The sequence below is a fragment of the Megalopta genalis genome, chromosome 4 (assembly GCF_051020955.1).
Source record: "Megalopta genalis isolate 19385.01 chromosome 4, iyMegGena1_principal, whole genome shotgun sequence".
Classification (NCBI taxonomy): Eukaryota; Metazoa; Arthropoda; class Insecta; order Hymenoptera; family Halictidae; genus Megalopta; species Megalopta genalis.
The window spans coordinates 27,886,428-27,912,004 of NC_135016.1; the positions used below are offsets into that span (position 1 = coordinate 27,886,428).

Below are 25,577 nucleotides of genomic sequence, written 5' to 3' on the forward strand. Positions count from 1 at the left end.
AGTAGCAAATACTTAAGAGAAATATACTGACAATGTATACAATTTCTCAGCGAACCAATTGCTCGAAGTATCAACTAAATATGTATAGAAAGATTAGATTAGATTGGATTGGATTGGCCAAGATGTCGGAATTGCTATCACGAAACTTTTCGAACTCTTCGATGGATGCGCTTCGGGCGGATGCACATTGGAAATCTCGTTCCCTTACAAATTTTCGGTATATGCACAGTTCACTTTTAGCGCTCCCTTCATATATTAATTATTAGGTCTACCGGAAAGTTCCGTCCGATAGTGTCACTTCAAGTTTCAATCCATATGCACATGTTGATTTGAGACATATATGACTATCTCTCTTTATCATTGCATTTACACACATGTGCTCTCCTAAATAAACTGAAACAAAGATGTCTCGTGTCATTATTAAGCGAGACGCGATCGTGAAAACATGGCTACCGATGATAATGCCGGACCACATGCTGCTTTGGCGACTCGTCAGAAAATCGCAGAGCTAGGCTGGGAAATTCTGTCGCATCCACCATACTCCCCAGACCTAGCACCCTCCGATTATCGCTTGTTTCTCTCTTTGCAAAACTTTTTGCAGGAAAAAAAATTCAAAACTGAAGCCGATGTCAACCAAGCACCGGTTGAGTTCTTCGCCTCTAAAAATAAATCATTTTTTAAAAATGGCATTTACAAGTTGCCATCACGCTGGCAAGAAATCATAAGTAACGATGGAAAGTATATTCGACAATAAATATTATCAAATGTATGAAAATTGTGTTATATTTCAATCCAGAAACGGACAGAACTTTCCGGTAGACCTAATATGACTTATTCAAGCGTTTTCCACGAAAGAGTCTCGGAACTTTGCAGAATTGCAAAATAAGAAAGCGGTCACTTTGACCGCGGTAGGTTTAGTGTTAACGTGGAACGGTATCGAACAATATCAAAAAAGTTTACACAAGAAAATCTATCGAAAATCTATTCGAAAATCACGACGCTACTGCGCCGATTCGTCCGCGCGGGTCGTCGAACGCAAAGTTTCGAGCCGCATTAAATGTATGAAAATTGTGTTATATTTCAATTGAAAAACGGACAGAACTTTCCGGTAGACCTAATATTAAGAATAACATACAATTATTTGTACACCAAACACACAAAACTAATTTGAATTTTAAATATTATTAAAATCTATGCGCATGCAGTTAACAAGTCAACAGCAGACAGTCTCTGAATAATATATTCAGTTTACGAGCGTAATCATAAATAATCGAGACTCGTCATTCGATCGCCACACGTTTTCCCAACGTACAAATTAGTATATTTAGAGACTGGTAAATATGCACGTTTGCCCGGTCGCGGCATACGCCATAATATATACAGCGGGCAATTTATTAAAATGGCGTTAGGTCGATGGTATTACGGCAACGCGGCAAAAATGATTACGGCAACGCGGCTTTGAAAGTATTACGGGAGTAAACTAATCTACGCGATGCATGGAGTGCATTAACACCGCGCTACGTCAACATTCTATTACCGCGGCCGTTCGTGTTTATTACCAAGATCAAGCTAATCGATGCGCTCGTTTCTTAGCGCGGCTCGGCGTTACGCTATCGGCACGGCCGCGGCCGGTTTCGAGGGACTTTTTACCGGGACCCTCATCCGCCACTCATTGCTCCCATAAACTCTTATCTCGGCCCGCGATCGATATGCAAAAACGAACACACCACCCGAATCCACTGCATAAAATATAGTCCATAAAGACGGGGAACGAAGGGGGAGGGGGGCCAGTCGGGGGTCGAGGGAGAAGAAGCGGGGCCAGAGGTTCGGGTCGAGAGAACGAAGCGAGGAGGGTCTGCGAGAAAATAACGAATCGGCGAGGGGAAAATGGAAGAGAAAGAGAAAGAGAGCCCTCCTCGCGATGGATAATTTCCATGGAATCGTGGTAAAAACGGCCGCGGCAAGTCCTGGGGTCGCGGACGAATTCCCGGCATTTTGGCCTTGGAAACGAACGACTTTCCACGTCTGCACGAATCTATCGAGGCCGCGGAGTACGTGTACGTGTTCCCAGCGAAAGATTTCCGTGACACGACGCCATTCTCTCGGGGGGGACGACGACTAACGGCGTAGTCGATATCGCCTAACACCAGTTCTTTCCTCGTGTTTCGCGTTTCTTTTTGCAACGGTAGCTCGCGAACGACCCCGCGGCCTGATAATTGGAAGCGTTCAATTAGCGTGCCTTAATTGTGGAGCGAGCCACAACGTAGCCGCCGATTCTCGAACTACAATTAATGGGTATCACCTTTCTAATTAACGAGGAACGATGCTCGCACATAGTATCGATCCGGGCCAGTGATACCGCGGGTAAAAAGGGATCGCAAAGGTCGAGAGACCGGGGCGATATCTAGACGGATTTAGCGCCGTGTACACTGAGTCGTTTCGAAGTATCTCGGGGTTGGGCGAATCTTCTCGCTCATCTTTGCGAACACCGAAATGAAACGGAAACCTGCGCGCATCGTTCAGGTTTTTGTTAGCGGTTAATAAAAGCGAGAAATTCGGCGAACATTCAGTTAAAATAACTGTCCAACTGTAAAAAATTACAAGCTACTGTAATTAGCTAATGACGAATGTTTCTATACGCGGCAAATCGAAAGATAATAATAGAAGTGGAGAAATTGTAGTATTTATTTCTTAGCGAGTTGAAAATGACAAATTTTTTTAATTCGCGATTATTCGCGATGTGAAGACACATTTACGAGTTACTTATTCAATATATCATAATAAATGTCTCAGTGTTACTAAAATCAGAATAAATGTCTTATTGATACTTTTATAAACTATGAATGGATGGTTCGCAAAAGTGAGAGTACACGAGGATGCTGCAATTAATTCTACAGACATGTGAACAATTTCGTGAGCAACTTCGCACCGTATGAAATGGTTGTTCAACAAGAATTCATGAAAAATTTGAGTTTGCTAACGAAGAAGATTAGATTCGATAAATTTCAGTGCTATGTGCGACATTTACTTAATTGGCTTGACATTGTTTCTAAAATGACAAATTTTTTTAATTCCCGATTATTCAGATTATGAAGATACATTTACGAGTTATTTATTCAATATATCATAATAAATGTCTCAGTGTTACTAAAATCAGAATAAATGTCTTATCGTTACTTTTATAAACTATGAATGGATGGTTCGCAAAAGTGAGAGTACACGAGGATGCTGCAATTAATTCTACAGACATGCGAACGATTTCGTGTAACCTTCGCACCGTGAGAAATAGTTGTTCAACAAGAATTCGTGAAGAATTTGAGTTTGTTAACGAAGAAGATTAGATTCGATAAATTTGCTTGACCTTGTTTCTAAAATGACAGTACAGGCATATCGAAAAGGCGCTTACAAACATGATGTACAAAATGTCAAAATTAAAATCTGAGACACCCATAACACTCTAAATAGTTACCTGTACTGCTTTACGAGTTATAAAAATGACCGCCCAACGACGGCGACAGAAACTTGTTTTTGAAATCGCCATGGAAAGTCGGATTACTTGTGGGAGGTAGTGTACAGAGAGTAGAGAGATCGCAGGATTCGCGTGGACAGGGAGGCGTGATCGCCGCCACTTATCACCATCAACGACGATCTGCAACGTGCGTCGCGTCGATTACACGCCGTTTCGCCTCCATTCCGCGGTTCTTTTTACCTCGTTCACATTTTTTTCCCCCGTGTTCTCCGCGTTTTTTTCCCTCTCGTCTCCCGCTTTTTTTATCTTACCGAGAACGTCCACGGCGCATCGACTCGATCCTTACGCGTGCGCTCCGCACCCGCTCGCTAGAATTTATTATCGGCCGCGCGCGCGGAAGCAATAGGTCGAGGCATTATCGAGCAATTCGTTTTGACGTATCGATTTAACTCCATCGCGGCTCTCGCGCCCCCTTTGTCCATTATTCCGCGCGGATACGTTTATCCCTTTTATTTTTCATTCGATCGACACGGTATTAGACCCGTTCTGCTTGTTTTTATGAAATTTCGCCCGCAAAGGGATGTTATTTTTCTCTGTTGAGCCATCCCCGCGGCTAACACGGCCGATGATGGTTTCGCGCGGACACCGATTCCACCAAATTGCGATCGACCAGAACGCGAGCTAGTCTTTTCAAATAAACGTTCGCTTTTCGTACTCTGCCCGTGACTTCTTTGCAACTGGCACGGTCTTTATGCAATTTCCAGTTTTTCCACAGCTTATTTTTCGGACATTCGATTCCGCGATAAATTGAATTTTGCCGATTGGACGATTTATTGCAACTAACTAGTAAGTATCCGATTAATTTTTGCTGATAAAATCGATATCTCGTGTTCCCGAATTTAGACACAAAACTTTCTATTTCTACAGCTAATTCTTCAAACATCGAAGTCGGCGATCGCCACATTTTTTTTACCGATTGGTACATTTATTATAGCTGAGCTGAAGTAGGAATGCGATTAATTGCTGCTCATATAAATGGCATCGCGTGTTTTCAAATTTACACACGAAAGTTTCTATTTCCGCAGGTAATTTTTCATACATTTAATTCATCCACTGAACGATTTATCACAGCTCAGCTAAAGTAAGAAAGCAATTAATTTTTGCTGACATAAATGATTTCTTCTGCTTCACAAATTTATACCTACCTGCAGCGCATAAAGATCCGCGAACGACAGCGCGGGAATTTTCACAATCGAATTCGCGTTCAGCCAGGAATCGTTCCGAATAAACGCAAGTCCGCGAGGGTTGACGTTAATTGTTGGGAGAATCCGCGTTAGTTAACACCGAGGTTACTAAAGGGAACGCGTGCGTTATTAAATTAATATTGGATTTCGCAATTCGACGTACCAAGTTAACCCATCGACATTCATCTCGGAGAACGGCTGATTGTTCCCGACGCCGGCTGCGCCGAATATAAAGCGAAAACTGTTCCAATTAGGGGTGAAATACACAAAGCGGAAAAACCTGTAGATCGTGGTACTTTGTGGATTGGAATCGTTGTTCAATTTCCACGGGTTTCAAGGATCGGACGAGTAATACTTTCGATTGGTTCGAATCGCTCGCGAGGAATTAAGACCCGCCCCTTTAAGGTCTATCCTATCGAGAATAAACTCGAATTTTTTCCTTCAGGTCTTTCTTCGCTATAAAAGTACCAAGACATTGTTTAAATGCTTAGTCCTCTAATAAAAATAGACGCTTAAGATGAGTACCTTTAGAATATCTTTCTATCTTTCTCATGAACACGATATGACGTAAATAATAAAAAAAGTATTTCAAACTGTAAATGTCTGGCATTTTCGATGCTATTGAAAATGGGTAATTTGTATGTTTTACGGCCTTGTCCGTTTTTTAGGTAAGACGGCCCTTGCGGCCCATCTGCAGGGCACGTGAGCGCTAAACATGCGAGCTCCGATTTTGTTAAAGGCTTTTGGGGAGCAAGACTGAAATAGATATATTTGCGACATTTTAGTGCAATGCAATAATTAGTTTAACGAGGAGTAATTTTCCGATACTCTTCCGGCTAATAAATAATAATTTGTAGACCTAATGTTCACCTATACATTAGTATTGCGATATTTTATAAGAACTTTTCGTTCATTTTTATAGTTATTCTTAAGTTCCGCTATAATTCTGTATGCCTTATAAATAAACACTTTACAAACAAACAAACAAACAAACGTGAGCGCTAAACGCGTGTCGACTCGAGTCGAGCAAATTTTGACTCGAAAGTCCATTACACGGATTGGTTATTTATGACCACTAAAGATTCCGCGTTTTTAGTCGTCGGTGAGCAGCTTACGAGTTACACTCGTTGTCTCTAAGCTCTTACGAGCAAGCCTGTACATTAGATCTTGTGTTTCCGTGTGTTCAATAAATATACTTTTACCTAAAACTCTGCCTTTAATTATTTGCAAGCAAATAATCAACAGAAACACAGCTTGAATTATCATGAATATTCTTTTCGATATTCTGTCTCGATCGCCGAGATTGTTCTATCAGACAATACGTGCTTAATTGTACATATTTTTCATGATTCGGAACGTCGTGTAATTTATTACTGTAATTTATATTCCTTTAGCAAGCTGATACAGAGATTTGACGATGACAGATCTCTTTAAAAGTATTTCAAAAGAAGTGTTCCATATACGTTATATCCGCACCGGTGAAACTATGGTTTGTAGTGTCCGCCAATTAGTTGATAAGCTTCTGAACTCGAGCAAACAGCCTCGGTCTAACGATCGCTAAACCAATCCGCTGTCAATATAGCCGAATGCCCGGCCGAAATCCAATTTGATCGTTAAATAAATTATGTGCGGGAAAATCGCGACGACCTAAAGAGCACAGCTGAATTTTACATGACAATGAATTTCGAGGCTGAACGAGGCGAACATTCTCTCTTGACTCTAGGGGTGGAATCGTAGGAGGGGTGTGGTGGAGGGAGGACGGAACGAGATTACGGGGAAAATAAATCGGATAAGGACGACGCGACAGTGGGGTAAGAAGAAATGACAATCGCGTAAGATGCTTCTGCTTTTAGAGCGCCTCGGTTTCTGTAATGAAATAATCCCGGCGTATGGGAAGACGGGCGCGGTGGGGCGCGGCGATGGGGAAGTCGCGATGGCAAAGACGACTTCCGGTTAAACTGCATTTCTCGGCGGGAGAGAGTGGTTCGATTTTAACATTTCCTGCTTTCTGGCTTCGTTCCATGGCCCCGTTCCGCGGCGCTCGTTTCTCCATAGCCATCCCCCCCCCCCCGCCGCCGACATAGCGAACCACCCTGGGCCACCCCTATGCAATATCGGATTCCGATAAGAATTCTGGGCAAAAGGAAAACGAGGCCCGACATTCCTTTTCCAATGACGTGAAACGATTAAGCTCTATGATCTTCGAGCGAGCGGGCTCAATGATGTGACTCTCAATTTCAGACGAAAGGGTGGCCGGCTGTAATTTAATTAAAGGCTGAAATAAAATGCTGCGCGCTTCGCTCCCGCGAACCCGAGTCCTGGCCCTCCGAGTACGAGTCCGGCCGAGTCGGCCCGATCCTGGCAAAAAGGAAACAACGGAAGGCCGCCGACGCCGCCGTTCGAATTCTATCCGTTGCATTTTTCAAAGGGGAGCATAACGTTTGTGCATAACGCGCGAAACAATTGCCGGAACCCTGCTCGCGCACCGTTCGCCCAGCGTAATTACTTTGATCTTTTCTTTGATACGTTTCGGCGCTGCTTAATGTGCAAGCCGACAGACAGAAAAAACGGCCGGCTGTTTTTTATTGCTAAATACCTCGCGGCGAAAACGCTTCGCTCCGGAAAAGTTGCTATACTTTTTTCCGCGGCTTTTGTTCCGGTTCCGGGCGACGTGCAACGGGCGCCCTCCCGCGCGCTTACACCGCGCTACAGTGAATTAAAAATTTGTGTCTGGCTTCGTGGATGTAATGTGTCGCTGTTAAAACTGCATGTCTGCCCGCGAAAACGCCAACCATTCTGAGAAATAGCTCGATTCTGCTTGAAGCGGTGTAATTAAATTTGCTGCGCTCGCGTTTGTCTTTCTGTGGAATCGGATACCGTAGAACAGGAAAATTATAAGCATTGAGCGACGAACGATTGTTGGATTATACGTTTCATGCATTAGGTTGGAAACTATGAAACGGACGTTTTTGTTTAGTCTGTGTTCATCGTAATGTGTGCTCGATATTTTTATTCATAAATTTTAAAGGTATTCTTCTCACTCATTTCGTAAAATTTTGTTCGTGTTTGTCTCCTATTTTTATTTTATTTATCTCCGAAACCGCGGATGGAAACGAAACGCGATTTACATCATTCAACACGCCCGTTTCATAGTTTCCAACCTAATATTTATGGCATCCGCGTTGCGTATCAGAGAATGTATTATATATTGATACGAATCGATAATATTTCTCTGGAATTTTTGTAACAAGCGAGGGAAGAAAATCTGCCATCGTTTCGATTTGTATAAAAAGGGATACACAGAAACGGGAATCTGCGAAAGAGTTAATGCAAAAATTGCATTCGAAGCACTTCGGCATTGACGGAAAAATTGAACGGCATTGTAGCGCACGAATGTAGGTTAAAGATATTTTGTTCGCGAATTTGTGCGACCAGAGAGGCACAATTAGAGGGAAATGACAATCCTAATTTCCCGCGAATACTCGAAGCAGAAAATTTCGATATCGGAGGCCTCGTGGCTCGGCGTTGCAAGCCCAGCGCAGCGTGAAAGTAAATTTATCGAGCGACTAAATTTAACAGTTTGTTTAGCGAAACGCTTTGAAATTCAATATCCATCGGTTATATCGCAATTACCTTTTAGATTAGCATAATACTACTTTATTGAAAGCCGCCGCGATTAAACCTTCATTACCCGGGCTACTATTTGCCGAGTGGAAAGCACTGTCGCCGATAAACTCGGCAAATATAAACGAAATGAATCATGTTTGCAAGCGTTATTCCGTCGATTCGGTGATTATGACAATAGCTTGTAACCGCACCGCGTACGCAACACTATGCTCGTATCTTTCGGATTTAGTTGTTTCTCTGGACAGTCCATGAACGGACATGGAAAATCACGAAGCCATAACTTCTCCTGGCATTTGTTTACTCGATCCGCCACCGTTCGCGCTCGATTACGCAAGTATAGAAGTAGAGCTAACAAAAAATGACACGCCGTCGCTCAGAGATCCAGTTAATCTTTTTGATGGTTTTTGTAATGAATAGATTAATCGGTTCGGAAGACTATTACGTGTAAAAAAAATGAAAGAATAAATAATAATTCAATGAACAAATCACATCGTTACAGTGCCAAATAATCATGTGAGCCATTCAAAGCAGAAATGGTGTAAGTCGGAAAACTTAATTTGTGAATAATAAGGGATGGATTTAAAGTTCTACAAAATGCAAAAACATAAAAAATCATTACGACTCTTTTATGTAAGTCACCTTCATGCCTTATATAACTTAAAATAAAAAAAAAATAGTATTAAGATAGTATTAAGATAGTATTAAGATAGTATTAAAATAGTATTAAAATAGTATTAAAATAGTATTAAAATAGTATTAAAAAAAAAAAATAGTATTAAAATAGTATTAAAATAGTATTAAGATAGTATTAAAATAGTATTAAAATAGTATTAAAAAAGAATAGCATTAAGATAGTATTAAAATAGTATTAAAAAAGATAGTATTAAAATAATATTAAAACAGTATTAAGATAGTATTAAAATAGTATTAAAATAGTATTAAAACAATATTAAAATAGTATTAAAATAAAATAGTATCCTGTTAAATTATCAGAGGCAGCTCAAATACAAATAATAGAGACCGATTGGTGGGCCACCCGGTACATTGTCTTCCCCGGTTCCAAGACAACATAATTTGGTGTATAACTTTTCCCGTCACAATAGATGTATCAGCAGGCTGTTGTACGTACATCGTAAGAGAGAGATTCCCTGGCTTGTGTATCCACTAGCTTTTATACGTCGCCCTCGCCTGTCTCTCTATTACCGGAGCCGCGTAGCATTTTGCTGGCATTTACCAAATTAAGAAGGGAGCCTCACAAAAGGAAACGCCAGTGAATGGGCGATGGTATAGCGACTGGTAGGAGGTAGGTTGCTGGAACCGAATCAAGAAATAATACTTCTGGAGTAATGATGCCAGGGACCCCCTTCAGAACCCTCTGTCCGCTCCTGGAGGAGCTACCCCCTTTTTTTGCTCCTCGTTTTCAAGAAGCAACGATTTCCCGTGGATTTTATTAAGAGTAACGGCAAGAGATTTTTAGGCTGATTAGATGCGAGGAGAAGGTGCATCGAGCGGTGGTAAAAGATTAAATTTCTCGAATCGGGATGATCGCGGGTTCTCCTCGGGAATACTTTAAACGAACGGTCCGCGGGAGGTATCTTTACGAGGCATCGGAGGAAGCTGAATTGTATTATTAACAGCATTATTGCCAACCCTAACTGTCTGAAATAGGTGTCACACTTTTCCTTAAAATATTGTAGTTCGCGACTCTACGCTGTTCGTTGAACGATGGAATTATATGGACGGCTCGGAAGCCAATTAGTCTAAGTCCATTATCTTAAAGTCGAGATACATAAGGATCTTGCAAATTAGCTGTACAAAAATAATAATGTCACTATTAATGCAAAGCGCGATTTTTATTGTAAGATGACATACGAATGAACTTAACCAGCAGAGAAACAAAAGAAAAATGTCAATGCTCTGTTTAGAAAAAACAATTCCGAATAAACAATTTTGTTTCGTTAGTTCGTCGTCGATGTGAGCGCTATCTATTGTTTATTCATGAAAAAATTGACATCACAAAGATGCGTTTGCACTGCGTAACTCATTTTCGAAGAAAAGTGAATTTACACTGATTGGCTTCTGGTCCGTCCATATATAATTAAGATTGATTTACGAATTCATCGGGATCTAAAACGAAAAATAATTCATTAAAACTCGCGGGCTACATCGGTCAATCTTAATTAACGACGTGCTTCGTTTACATAATCTATGAATCTTAATTAATTATAACACAATCCGTCTAAGTGCTCGCTCGCCGCAATTTCTCATTCCTCCAATCAAAGAGCCCCATTACCAGAAGAATGGATAATGAAATAACGCGACGAACTTCGAGACATCGAATCGTGTTACTAACGTCGGGCGAATTTTACCTCCGAATTAATCGGGGCTAGAGAGAAAACGGCCGATTCCTTTCCGCTCGATCGTGAAGATTAATCGTGGATTAATCTTAAATGTTCGGCCGAGCTTCAGCCGCGGCACTTGTTTCGCCTGGCTCGGTCCGAACGCGCAGTGCCCCGAAGGTTTCAGTAAATTACCTTTCTGCAAATTGAAACGTTTAGCAAACGAAACCTGGTCATCCCCTCGCGCGCAGGGGAATGATCCGGCACATAAACGCCGTACACATATATTTCAGTGCTCGAGCTAAGAGTGCGTGCAAACACCGCGGCGGGGGCCGATTACGAAAAGCAACACAGACGTACTCGACCGGCTCGTCTAGACGCGAGGGAAGAAAAACAGCGATCTAATCAAAATCGAATTCAGTAATTACCGATCCAATTGAATCGTTCAAAATCCCAATTATTCCAGTATCGAATCGGTACAGCAAGAATTCTACAAATAATTAACCGAGCTTTTTTATGTTAACGTTATTGAGAGAGAGATACGAAAGATGCTTCTGCCAAAAAATCACCGTAACATTAACCGCTTAAATCGATACACGTAAAAAAAAGGCTGTCCCGTATTCGTAATACAAGTGTTTCAGAAGAAGGTTCAATGTTTGTAAAAAGAAAGCGACGTCAAACGCTGTGACATCGTTATTAATGTTCCGTGCAATTCTCCGCTTGTCACGACATAGATGGAGTCTATTATTGTTGTATTACAAAGTATGTCCATTCCACTTATCCGACTATAGGTCGATGTAATACTACTTTACATGACAATAGACATCTTTTGTACTACATATCTAATCATAGGCTGTCCCTATTCTTCTTGTGTGTGCGACAGTAAATCGACTTTACTCCTTTTGTCTGATCACAGGTCGTTCCAATTCTACTTGTCTAAGCAAAGCTCGTTTCTATACTGCTATGTTCGGCAACAGGACGTTCATTGTTCTATTTGTTGAAACCCCGTTCTGTTTCTACGAACTTTATTCCTTTTGTCCGACTACCTGTCACCATCGTCTGGCCATAAAACGTGCCCATATCACTTCGCTCGAATATAAACGTCTTTTGTTCCATTTGTCTAATCGTGTGTCGTATCTGTCCAGTTTATACGACAGTAGACTGTCTTCAATGCTGTCGTCCGACCGGTGATCTCTTTTTACTTGCGCGATGACTACCGCTTATAACCATAAGCCAGCTAACCGTAAGTGTGCCGTACTTTATTTCGAACTTATCGAATTTTTAGTGACCGTTCTGTACCAAAAGAAATCTAAGCATTCCTTTTCTACGTGGCAATCCCAAAAGAAATTATTAACGTTAATGGAGACGACTTGTTGTACACAATTGTAATACTTTTAATATTACATTATATTAAAATATTTTGTAATGTAATATTTAATATTACATTATATTAAATATAACCATAAGCCAGCTAACCGTAAGTGTGCCGTATTCTATTTCGAACAAATCGAATTATCGAATTATAGAATTAATCGAATTTTTAGTGACCGTTCTGTACCAAAAGAAATCTAAGCAATCCTTTCCTATGTGGCAATCCCAAAAGAAATTATTAACGTTAATGGAGGCGACTTGTTGTACACAATTGTAATACTTTTAATATTACATTATATTAAAATATTGTATAATGTAATATTATATTATATCAGTAATATTATATTATTATAATATTTTATAATGTAATATTATATTATATCAGTAATATTATATTATTATAATATTATATTATAATGTAATATTTAATATTACATTATATTAAATATAACCATAAGCCAGCTAACCGTAAGTGTGCCGTATTCTGTTTCGAACAAATCGAATTATCAAATTATAGAATCAATCGAATTTTTAGTGGCCGTTCTGTACCCAAAGAAATCTAAGCAATCCTTTTCCACGTGGCAATCCCAAAAGAAATTATTAACGTTAATGGAGACGACTTATTGTACACAATGGTAATACTTTTAATATTACATTATATTTATATATCATTTAAATATTACATTATTAATTTAATTAATTTATTTCATTAAGCAGTTTTCAACTGTGAATTATAAACTGTCGAAAATTGTGGAACGATCGCCGATAAACAATATGTTAAAAGCAATCAATGGACCATGGATCTTTATGCGAAATAAAAATTGTCCGCATCGATTGCGAGACAAACGAGCCAAATGTGACGTTCTTTTTCGCTTAAACCACTTCAATAAGTTAAAGCAACAAACTACCAGTACCGAAGCCATTGAGACTCGAATGGATGCGAAAGTCGCTTTCGTCCAAATCTCGGGACCGATCCAACCAATTAACTGCTCGACGATGCAAGGCATCGGGCAAGAGTATGATCCACGCGCAGCGAATCCGTCCGGCGGTTCACTGGAACCAACTCTGCGATAATTATCATCCGAAAGCCATCGGGTATATAGGTGCAGGCCGCTGTAATACATCGAGTATTTCAAAACAGGGATTATCCGATGTTCGATGTCACCGAGAAATTTAATCAATCGGCACGCTCCGGCCCGCTACGACGCGTGCACACCGCGCAGAATTTTAATCACGGGAATCAGAAAAATCTGTTCCGCGGCACGTACACCTACACGCGCGCGTACTCCTCTCTCTTTCTCTCTCTCCCTCTCCGGCGCGGCGCGGCTGAATCCTCGGCGCTTTGACGACGAGTCGAGCGCAACTTTTACCCGTGGGGATTTTCATCTCGCGACATTTTATTACGTGACAAAAACGGATCAGGGATCGGGCGGTGGAGGGGTGGAGGGATCGGTAAAAAGAAGAGTACTTACATTGCGCCAACGTATAGGGCGTCCCTCTTACTGTCCAGGTACAGTGTCCTGTAATACAGCGGCATCTTGTCGCCGCAGCTGAACTCCCTCACGTGTTCTGCAAGCAAAAGTAAACAAAGAGATTAAATACTGTGTCGCCGGGAGCGCACATCCCGGATCGTTCCTCTCGCTCTCTCTCTCTCTCTCTCTCTCTCTCTCTCTCTCTCTCTCTCTCGCACCCACCCCCGAGAAAATTCATTTCTACGACCCTTTCCGTACAGGCTGACGGATCGTTAGATTTTCATTACGACTTTTATAATAACGCTCGTCTCCGTCCCTCTCTTCTCTCTCTCTCTCTCTCTCTCTCTCTCTCTCTCTCTCTTCCTTTCCATCTGTCTTTTTGTTTACCTTAGCTACGAGATAGGGTCGCGCCGTTAAGCCGAGCAAACTCGACCGTCGACTTGCGTCTCGCTGCCGGCTGAAACTCGCTCGAATTGCACGGCACGTAACGTCGCGGACGATGTCTGTCGTATCATCGTCATACTTTTATCGAGGGATGGCCCGTGTCAGATCGTGACGCGGCAAGCGAACGACAATTGAAGCGGAACAAGCTACAGCCAGACGGCGTAACGCCGCGGAAATCCTTGCACGTTAATTCGAAAGTCGCTACAGAAATACTTGACAGTTGTTTCGAAACTATTATTTTAACACGCTCGCGTTTCAACACGCAAAGTGCACCGTTCTCTCTGTTGACTCGCGCAATTGGACTCCGCTGTCGCGCTAAAAGTGCTTGCGAATTTATCGAATGCGTTCAACATGAAATACGAAGTCGCACTTCCTATGCGAAACACGTACGTCATACGGGATCCGTCAGAGCTAGTTCAGTTTTTAGACGACTGTCACGCGAAAATTAGGGATACCGTCGAGACCCCGGAATTTGAGAATAACATTTGAACATTTTAAAACATCGTTTGTTTTAGTAGAACTCGATATCTCGCTTACAAGTTCATACATCGAATTAATTGTTCATTTCGTTCTTCTCATGGCAACGTCACTTTTACGAAAATGTTAAGGATTAAGCCTTAGCACTCCGAGCCATTCTGGACGTTGGCTACCAGCTACTCAGCGCCACTTTTCGGCAGAAACGGGCATTTACAGACCCTCGTATTATTTAGTATGGTTTTGGATCTAACTAACATATTATAATGATATTGGACTTATATGAATTTGCCTGAAATCGAGAAATTTGCAAAAAAATCAATATTTTATTTTTTATAATTTTGTTATTGTTTGTTTTATAATTTTGTTTTGTTGTTGTAATCGCTATCTATGCGAACTCTTTCTCTCGTCGCCTTTTTGCTTGGACGATATCACTGTCACTGCTATCAAAACGATAGCCTAACTGTAGAAGAAAACCTTCTACATATCTGTAGTAACATTTCTAACATATTTGTATCTGGAGCTCATCTTCACTACTACTTGTGTCATGAAACTCATTCGTGTTTGAACGTTTTGCTCAAGATCGCGCTGCTTGTGACTCAAACGGTTAACGTCTCCATTATAAAATTTTCGTTCCAAAGACGGCGAAACCAGTCCGCGCTTACGACGGTGCAACCGAAAGAAACCGAAAGTTGCATACCACGGAAAAGTTACGGCAGACAATTGACTTCTTCTTCTAGGCAGACGCAACACGCTCGCAGCACATTTTTTCAGCAGCGACGACCGAGCTGATCGTTCTCAGACGTAATCTAGCGGCCACAAAGAGCATCCAGCTCATTAAGTCGGCACAGCACAATGGCACGATTAAATCGCTAGCAGTTCGGCGTGCTCGCACGCGGCAGGTTAACGAGCCCCGTTTCGGTCGAGTCGCATGTTACAGGGGGTCCGGCGTGGATTCCGTCCGGGAGATAAAGCGAGAGAGAGAGAGAGAGAGAGAGATCAGGTTTTTGCATTCATTCATGGGTTCGCGGCGGTTCGTGGTGTCGGCATAAACACGGTGGGACCAGCGAGCGCGGAAGGGAACGAGAGAGAAAAGGAAGAGGAGCCGAGCCGGGGGTTTCGGCTGCGTCTGGGAACCCCTTTCATTGGACGTCGGCCCCTCCTGATACCGTATAAAATATAGTATTGTTCGCGCTCTGTTAGTCTAGAGTGGCGAACGAGTATATTTAGGAAAGGGCGGTTCTCTTTCATATGTTAAGCAGATCAGTGTCGGACGAACGAGATAGAGAGCGAAAAGAAGTGGCCTGGGGTTGCAGAGTGCCGCCAGCCACGAGCCCGTGCCCTCCACTCCCCCCGAGCACCCCACCATTCCGAGCACCACGAGCACCCCGAGCACCCCGAGCACCGCGTTTCGCGCGCGCAAACTTAAATGATTGCCGGCTCGACTTAATGTTGTGAAAAATAGCCGCACGCCGCTCTGCCGCCGCATCCCACCGATATTTTTCTTTATAAACCGCGCTCGCGGCCGACGAGATGAATCTAATTTTTCAGAATCGCATAATTCGATGCTTTCCGCGCCCCCGCGATTTATATTCGCCGCGCTCGCCGTTCCATTCTTCCTCCCCGCGACCTTCAGACCGTCGAATCTCGGCGGGCTGCGCATAATTCGCGGGAGATTTTCAACGGTGATTCGCCGGCCGATCTCCTCTACGGTTCACCGTCGAAACTGCGGGCCAACCTGTCCGCGGAACGCGTCTTTTCTTTAATTCCCTTCCGTTCGAGCGTGCCCGGAACCTCAAGTCCGCTCGGATTTAATGTCTAGACTGCCGCTAGCTAACCGGAAGCGTGAATGGAATATATTATGTGGCGACCGACCGCCGTTATTATATTCCGACGTGCTTATTAAAGCTTTATCGTGACAATTATTCGCGGACCCGAGCGATCCTTCATTATTCACCGACGGTGGAAGGAGGATCGTTTCTCTGAGTGACGCGCGCATTTTTGGACGATCGGTTGTTCGGCCAACAGCGGGTTTCCGGCGACGCGAGATGCGATTACGGATGCCAAACAAGATTAAAATAACTTCTCCACTTCGCTGCTAGATATGGAATATTTCAGATATGGAATATTACTTTCTCATTCACGTAAGAATGACTTGTATTTTACAAAGTATTTTAGAAAGTATTTTATAAATTATATGCATTTAATGTCATACAAAATTTAAAAAAAAAAAATGGTGATTGAGCGCAGAAATAGTTCGAGTAGCCATTTGACTGATATCGTATTTCATAGATACTTGTAAACCATCGTACCAAAAGTTAGAATAAAAATTTGTCGGATATTTAAACTTACGCTTGTGTTTTATTTCCAAAAATATTATCGGTAGATCTTGTTGTTGATAGACACTTTATTATCTTAGATATTTCCAGCAGGGTATACCGAACCTTTAAGCAAAATCCTTTGACCCGGAAGAAAAGCTTTCGACATCGAAATTCGAGATTTTTGACGATCGAGATTCGACTGAGCTTGTGTGTTACCTGCTTGACATAACGTTGATACCGGAACGTTTGACCAACATGTTCCTTTGACATAACTCAGGAAATAGGATATTCTCTACATTATGAGCTTGACATAACCTACACTTTGAAAAAAAAAATATTCTGCTTGACATAACCTTGACATTTGACCAACATGTTCCTTTGATATTACCCGGGAAATAGGGTATTCTCAACATTATGAGCTTGACATAACCTATACTTTGAAAAGAAAAATATTCTGCTTGACATAACCTTGATACCGGAACATTTGACCAACATGTTCCTTTGACATAACTCAGGAAATAGGGTATTCTCAACATTATCAGCTTGACATAACCTATACTTTGAAAAAGAAAATATTCTGCTTGACATAACCTTGACACCGGTACATTTGACCAACATGTTCCTTCGACATAACCCGGGAAATAGGGCATTCTCTACATTATGAGCTTGACATAACTTATACTTTGAAAAAAAAATATTCTGCTTGACATAATCTTGACATAACCTTTGACATGTTACCTGTGTTGTGTGATTACCTCGCAATCGAAATTACAAAACGCTTCGAAATCGATGCACAAAGGAATATACATCTTCGTTCTATAAATTACAGTATGTATCTAGAGTTGTTCTACCCTCGCGCCATGATTCCCACAATAGCAGTTCAGGTGGGGCAATAAAATGATTCTCGCGACTCCTTAATATTCAATCGAAAGGAAACACGGTCGCAAATAGAAATAGGTGCGCCGATAAAATTAGAGCAGACGGATCCCATATGGGCTGTTATGCCTGACCGAGCTTGCGGCGGAACACGCGCGCCAGTTCGTTAGATCGACGGGATCCGGAGGCCGCCTTGTTCCCGAGGGGAGACGGAAAATTTATCCTCGCCCGCGAAATACGGAGCTTGATTTTTCCGGCTCGTCAGCGCCACGGCCGCGTTCGTCGCGAGCGTTATTCTGATTTTATTGCCGCGATAAAATCGTATCGCTCCGCGTGCATGGAAGATGATGCCCGCACCTGCCTCGCCGCTCGTTTGGCCAGTTTGATATACCTGCACCCTCTGGCTCCCGTTTTCGGAACAGACTATTTTCGGCGTCCCATAAAAACGTCCGAGATCTCGAGAACCCGACCTGCTCGACGAGCCGAGAATTCGAGAATCCTCTCGGCCGAGCCGAGACTCCTCTCGGCGACGTTGAGAATCGCTGTTCATTGAGCCGCCGCGCCGCGCTGCTCGACCGTGCGGCTGTGAAATTAATTTTACGTGCGGATCAGAGACAAAGCGACACGCTCGGCTCCGCCTTCTATTTCCGTCTTTCATTCACGACCCGCTGGCTGAAAGCGGCACGCGTTACTTCAACGATCGTCCCGCGCTCGTTCGCGATTCACGAGGACGACGACGCTCGCGCCGACAATGTCGAAACTTTCCTCCCCGCGCGGCTCCTTCAATGGCCGCGAGCCGACGTTCATGCGAAAATGTGGACCGTCGGGCTATATATGGGTCGCTCGATACCTTCAATGGATCCGCTGGTACTGTCAATAATGTTCATTCACTCGTCGTCTATTAATAATCCTTTGCGTCACGACGTACTGCAATGTGCCTCCTATTATGTTTCGTCCGATGTTCTCGTGTGTCGTTTCTGGACGAAAACGACTTCTAACATTTGTAACATTTCTCTAACTTTTCTACACTTCTCTAACTCGTCTAACATTTCACATAACCAACATGACTAGCATTTTACTTCGAGTGGAGCATCGTTCTACGCGTGACGTTGCGCAGTACAGTAATGTCTCTCTAATTGACGTTCAGATTGTCCGCAAAAATGGGCAATTTTGGAAGAGAAGATACGATTGTTCGAGTCTTGTTGCTCGTTTTTTATGGTTATCGATCGTCAACAACTATAAAAACGAGTCGCATAATCGTATCTCCTGTTCCCAAATTGTCCATTTCTGTACACAGCCTGAGCGTCAGTAAGGGAGACATTACTGTACAAGGAAATGATAGCTTATAATTTAATCGGAAAGTAGAGCGATTTGTTAACGGTCCGATCATTTTTGTGGATCGGTTAAGTAGGAAAATAGGCGATCGTCGTAAATATTTTCCAGATAGGAATTTAATGATATTTAACCTTTTAAGCACGACGCGCCACTATAATGGCTTCCGCGGATATCATCTTTCAGAACGACACGCCACTATAGTGATTTACTTTAGTAGCTCACTCGCTCATCGTTTGAATTAAATAATCGTTTTCATATATTGGTTTGGCAACTAAGTAATTGCCGATTTGTTCAATGAAATAAAAAATTTTTTTTACTTGGAATGAAGTTTAATCTGTAATGTATTTTCCATTTTGTTCGATGACCTTTTGCCATCTCTCTGATAACTTTTGTAGAAACCGAAATACCGGTACAACGGCATACCTCCAGCATAACTGCATCCTCCAGTTGTTGTTGAAACTTTATTTGTTGAATCTAATATTTTCGAATTTTTATATACTTTGTCTTTTACAATACTTATTTTATCATTAACCCTTTGCACTCGAAGCTACTTTTACTTCAAAATCAGGACAGTTTTTCTAATCTACAGTTTTCCTAATCTACGGTTTTCTAATCTACATTTACATTTCCTAGGATTTTTTCGTTACATCACTTACGATTCTAAGAATTATAATATTGGATTGGCAACTAAGTAATTGCCGATTTGTTTAATGAAATAAAAATTTTTTTTACTTGGAATGAAGTTTAATCTGTAATGATTGTCCATTTTGTTCGATGACCTTTTGCCATCTCTCTGACAACTTGAAAATTCCATGCTCGTAGAAAGTCTGATCCTTTTCGGCCAAAAACTGAGTTAAGTGAGATTTTACAGCGTCATCATAATTAAAAGTTTTACTACGAAGGGAGTTGTCCAGGGATCGAAATAAGTGGTAATCCGCTGGCGCGAGATCAAGGCTGTATGATGGGTGTAACATCAATTCCCAACCAATATCCATCAATTTTTGCCGAGTGGACAAAGACGTGTGCGGCCTAGCATTGTCCTGCTGGAAAATGACACCTTTACGATTGACCAATTCTGGTCGCTTTTCCTTGACCGCTGCATTCAATTTGTCCAGTTGCTAACATTCGCGGATAATAAAAAATAACATAATAATAGTAATAATAATAATAATTTTATAATATAACTTTTACGGATATCATACAAATGGGAGTGAGAGACATCTATAACTGAAATCGGAAATTACTTAGTTGCCAACCCAATACATTGTTTCACACTTCTTTTCTCTTCGCATCGATTTACAACAATCTTAACGATATACAGACAGAATATACAGTATCGGACTCTGTACAGTACATATCTGCCGTCCAGAGAAATAGCCTCGCGCAAAATTCAGCCGTACCAAAAAGGTTAAGCATGATGCGTATGCAAAATTTGGCTAAAAAAACACCAGTTTCTGCGAAGAAACGGCGCACGGATCCAGGCTCGACGAATTATACGCGCAACGATGGCAAGAATTCGCAAGAATTCTCAATCCGAACCTCTCCAAAAGAGGTCAAGAAAGGGAAATACGCTTTAAATGTAATTCATGATTGGATAATCCCTCTTTCGCAGGTTTCGCTAATTCTGCATGGAATTTCCACTGGCACGGAACCAAGAGGCGATAACTTTCGGGACAGTGTGCCCTAGAATCGAAGAATGGCTTGTTACGTATGTTAATCGCTTAAAAGTGACTACTACATACTTTTGCCGAGTGTGCATACGATCTTCATTAGAATGAAATATTTTATAGAAGTGAATTGTAATCGACTTCGTAGAATTTAATATGAAAATCGAAAGTGAAAATTCTCATAATAGATCTAGGAACGAAAACGAGTCAAGGATACTTTTATAATTCTTTTTATTATGCTTAGTCATTCCGTGATCGATGTAAGTGCCGCTATCTATTGTTTATTTACAATGAAATCGACTCTGTTAATTTATCGACTAAAAGCTCCTACGACAAAGATGTGTCCGAACTGCTTAACTGGAAAAAAAAACTTATTTTCAAAAGAAAATGGAGTTTCATCGATTGTTTTCGGAACCGTCCACAGAGTGTCGAAAATTGTTCTTTGTGTATCCCGTCGATTATAGTAACTTCGACACTGTTCGAATAACCATGACGCGTCGAACGCTGAAAAATGTGCAAAAAACAATCGCATGTTTGCGCTCGCCGCGGGAACGATTTGACAAACAATGGGACGTCGCGCGTCGAATCAAAACGGTCAACGGCCAGACTCGTTCAAAGTTATTTATGCGACGCCCGCGCAAATAATTGTTTACGTTCTCCTTTTCGGGACAGCAAGAGAGAGAGAGAGAGAGAGAGAGAGAGAGAGCTCTCGGTCGTTCGCGTATTTACCAAGACGATAATACACTAACCGGGGAATGTAAATCGCTAATTGCCAAATATTTGCGAGCCGCGAGTACCTTTGCTCGTCGAAGCTGCTGCGAGCGTTTAGGCTTATCCTCCGCATCATGCTCCGCGCGCGTCCCAACTCAAACATCTCGACACGCCGCGCCGCACCGCCGCAAATTCCTATTGTAAATCGTAACTACTAAACGGATCGCGAAATTTAGTCGGCCGTGAAAACGGGAAACGGAAGTCGAACAGGAAGCACAGGTGACTGGCCAGAGATAATAAATTCGCTGAAAGTGTTGTCCGGTGTAAAATACACCGATAAATTCGCCTCTGTTATCTAGAAAACCCTGTGACAATACTGAAACCACTCTCCTCTAATCTCCTTTAGTTGAAAAGCTCCTCTCTAGGATTCCGAAGAGACCGACATCAAAATTTCATAGACAGATCCAGGATTTTTATATGAAATTCAATTTTTATAGTCGAAATTGTCGAAACTGCGAAAAATTAAAAATTGCTCCTGTGTGCTTTTAGTTATTTTGAGAGTACAAAAATATTTCGGTGAAAAAGTGCTAAATATTTGAAAGTCTAGTAAGAGTCGAATTGCGAATACAACAGAGACTCCCTTATCCGAACATTTATTTCTACAATATTCTGGTATCCAAAAGTTCCGTTGTCTAATTGTAATATTTTTTATCTTTTTTTACTACTTCCTGGGAGTGTGCGTTCTGCATATTGTGAATGAAGTACCTCTTCGAAGGGATAAATTTATTATTATTTTATTATCCTTCTGTTTTATTACTTCATGCAATCGCTTGGGCGTAATATACTATCTTTAACCAGCCTATTAAGTTGCTAAGTTCAATTATCCCATTTCCTGATTCGAAGCAGTAGTTGGTACAAATCCACAGAGATATACCTTTACCGCTCGAGGTGCACCTGCATTTTTTTTTCTAGTAAAAGTTACGGGGCAACCAAACTCTAAATCTCTACTGGAACCCTTATAGTGGCCCCTCGGTGATGAAACAGGCATCGGCTAGTCCACGATTAATCCTTCTAGTGACGTCCAGGTATGATGAAATAGACATCGACTAATTCACACGAAACATTTACCTTCCTGGTGGCACCCCGGTGATGAAACAGGCATCGGCTAGTCCACGACACCTCGCTTACCTAGTGACGTGCCGGTGATGAAATAGACATCGGCTAGTTCACGAAAACCTAGCATGCCTAGGGACGCCCCGTTGCGATGAAATAGACATCGGCTAGTTCACGAAACATTTATCCCCATAGTGGCGTCCCGGTGATGAGATAGACATCGGCTAGTCCACGCAATTCCCTTACCAAAACTCCAAAATCGCATCAAACAGGCCACGCAAAGCTGCCTGGCCCTCGGCTGGTAACAAGATACATTATCGCCTAGTAGAGGACCTTTGATATCAGGATATTACAAAAATAAACCTTCAGATAAGTAAGCGAGCCACTAATATAATTAATTTCAATTTCGCCATTTATCAAGTTGAAGAACGAATTTTCTAAGCAGACTCTGTCGTTTTGGAAAGAGTGAACAGTTCCAGCGAAATGTCGACGGTGTACATTTCTTAGGACGACTTCGAGTTTAATTATTCGGCGCAGATTGCCTAGAAGCCGTCGAAAAATGTCTTGGGGCATCGTGCAACGATAAGATCATTCCTCGGGGTTGTTAACGCAACGAGATAACGCTTAACGACTCCGCCACCGGAAGCTATCCATTTGAATTCGGTGGTTCCGGCAGCGGCTTAGCTCGTTTAGGCAGTATTTCTCAATTAACCGATGGTTTTCTCCTTGTTTTCCCTTGTCGTTGGCTCCGCGAGCCTCGTAATCGCATCCATTAGGCTCGATGGAAAAGAAGGGTTGCGAAGGGGCCTCGAAGGCCGCTAAGCAACTGCGACGAACGAGATCCTATCGGCGAAACGTGAATACTCTGTCCTCTCCTCGGACACGAAATATCGAAATAATTATTCACCATCGCGATGCCACCGATAACTGCCGTGTCGTAGATCGCCGGCTACGTTTAAGCGCCCCATTCGTTAAACTATGAAACCGCTATAAACGGTCTTTTATTAACGCTGGATCTACGAAGCGCCAATGCGACTGTTTCACATTATCAACGTAACGAGAATATAATTATCCAAATTTCCAGCGGGTTTCGTCCGAATAACGAGGTGTTAATTTTGAACCTATTGGGAAACTTTCTCCGAAAGTTTTCAACTTTCTTCTGAAACTTTCAGAGAAAGTTTTCGTATAGGTTCAAAATTGACACATTGTTATTCGAACAAAACTCGTTAGAAATTTGAATAATTATATTATGTAATTATTCGGAAAACTTTCTCTGAAAGTTTCAGAAGAAAGTTGAAAACTTTCAGAGAAAGTTTCCGAATAGGTTCAAAATTAACACATTGTTATTCGAACAAAACTCGCTAGAAATTTGGATAATTATATTACATAATTATTCGGAAAACTTTGTCTCAAAGTTTCATAAGAAAGTTGAAAACTTTCAGAGAAAGTTTCCGAATAGAATTTCAGTGAAAATCATGTTCATAGAGATACGATTTTGTCACCGTCGGATGTGCAAAAGATTTTAGAGCGTCGCTGGCTTATTTCAACTCGTTAGAATTATTATTGAAAGAAATTTTTGACTCCGGTAAATTACTCTTGACGCAGCAAGCTTTTATTATTGCATGACGATCTGCGATCTACAAAGTACCATTCCGATGGTGAGAAAACGTGAATTTTTATACTAATGTATCTAGAAGTCGATCTTTTTGTTTTGGTCTTGTACACTTTATATCGCTAATACAATATAACCGTGTAAACACGTTCGACTTCAACGATGCAATTAAAAGTTCTTTACGATTTCTTGCAGCAGCACGTAATTTGTGCGACGTAATCGGGAAGCGCGTGACTAAAAATACAATGGAATTCTTTCGTAAATATCGCGAGCGATTAACGAGAAAATAAAGTCGGCAAAAAATCGGCCGCGCCTTTCCGATTCGAAGGAATTCGGTTCCCGACGGTTCGCACGCGCCGGTTCATCGATCGACAGAAATTCCCGCGACATATTTTACTTTTACCTTCGTTAACGAATCCCCGATGCGTCGAAAATGCGGGCCCCGTTGTGCCCGTGCCGAACACTTTATGGACCTCCAGTTGCAGGTAGGGTGCACCGGCAGGTGGGAAGCTGGGCGGGAGGGCACAGTCATTACTTGTTACCGAGCAGGAATTCGAGTACTTTCTGCTCTAATTACGCGGACCCCGCCCCTCGCGGCACTCCCGTTTCGACGAATTTTTTCATTCCTCCTGGCTCGAGCATTTTAAACGAGGACCGGACGAACTGGCGTTAATAATTAACCAAACACCTATGGTCGAAGTTTAACGAGCGATTTGATATACTAACCTTTTCAGTAATTAATAAACCACCGCGGAAGGAGATTTTAATATGCGCCGCGTGCGCGCCGGATTGAATTCCGCGTCGATATACACGCATATAGATTTTATTAATTGAATTATTAATGGGATCATGGAAAATGAAACGAAATAAATTTGCTGTTATGTAGAAATCGATCGGGGAAGACCCAGTGAGCGCACTTATTGCTGTAATTACCGAATTCACATTCACCAACCGAATTAAACACGGATTAAGCGAACCAAGAACCAATTATTTTCGATTGTTCCGGAATTCGGTTGATCCGTAATTGCTCCATTTTTGTCAATGTTTCGGCTGGGTATATTTCGCGCACATGTTTCTTTTTTTCTCTCGTTGGACACGGAAAGGTGTATTAATTACACTGCAAATTGTTTCCGTCCGATTTTATATCTCTATGTTATATTATTAATTCGTTGCTGCGAACTAAACATCTTCGAGTTTTCACTTTCGATTGCGTTAATTTAATTGGTTACGTATTCTGATAATTATCGAATACACTCGTTCACGCAGAATTCAGATATTTCAAATAAAGAAACGGAAACTGTAGACGTTATTACAGATCCAAGGAAATACGAATTGACCTTTTCTGACTTTAAATAACGTTGAATCCGCGGGTTTAATTACTCGGTGTGAGAATCGTGATACAATTAGACTGTCGCCAAATCCACTGATAGGTTAAACAAAACCGAGAATAATCGGACGCCGGTTAAGCGACGTTCCACTTATTCTTAAAGATCTTTTTATAG

General features: G+C 41.7%; 1 protein-coding gene across 2 annotated transcripts in view; it reads right to left on the bottom strand.

Annotated features, from left to right (window-relative positions):
* The window catches only part of Sema2a (Semaphorin 2a), a 489,458-nt gene that overhangs the window by 98,561 nt on the left and 365,320 nt on the right, over nt 1-25,577 (bottom strand). For both annotated transcript variants that reach the window (XM_033466751.2, XM_033466748.2), the window contains exon 2: nt 13,523-13,619. In XM_033466751.2, coding sequence (XP_033322642.2) covers nt 13,523-13,619 — 97 coding nt within the window. The remainder of the gene's footprint in view (nt 1-13,522; nt 13,620-25,577) is intronic.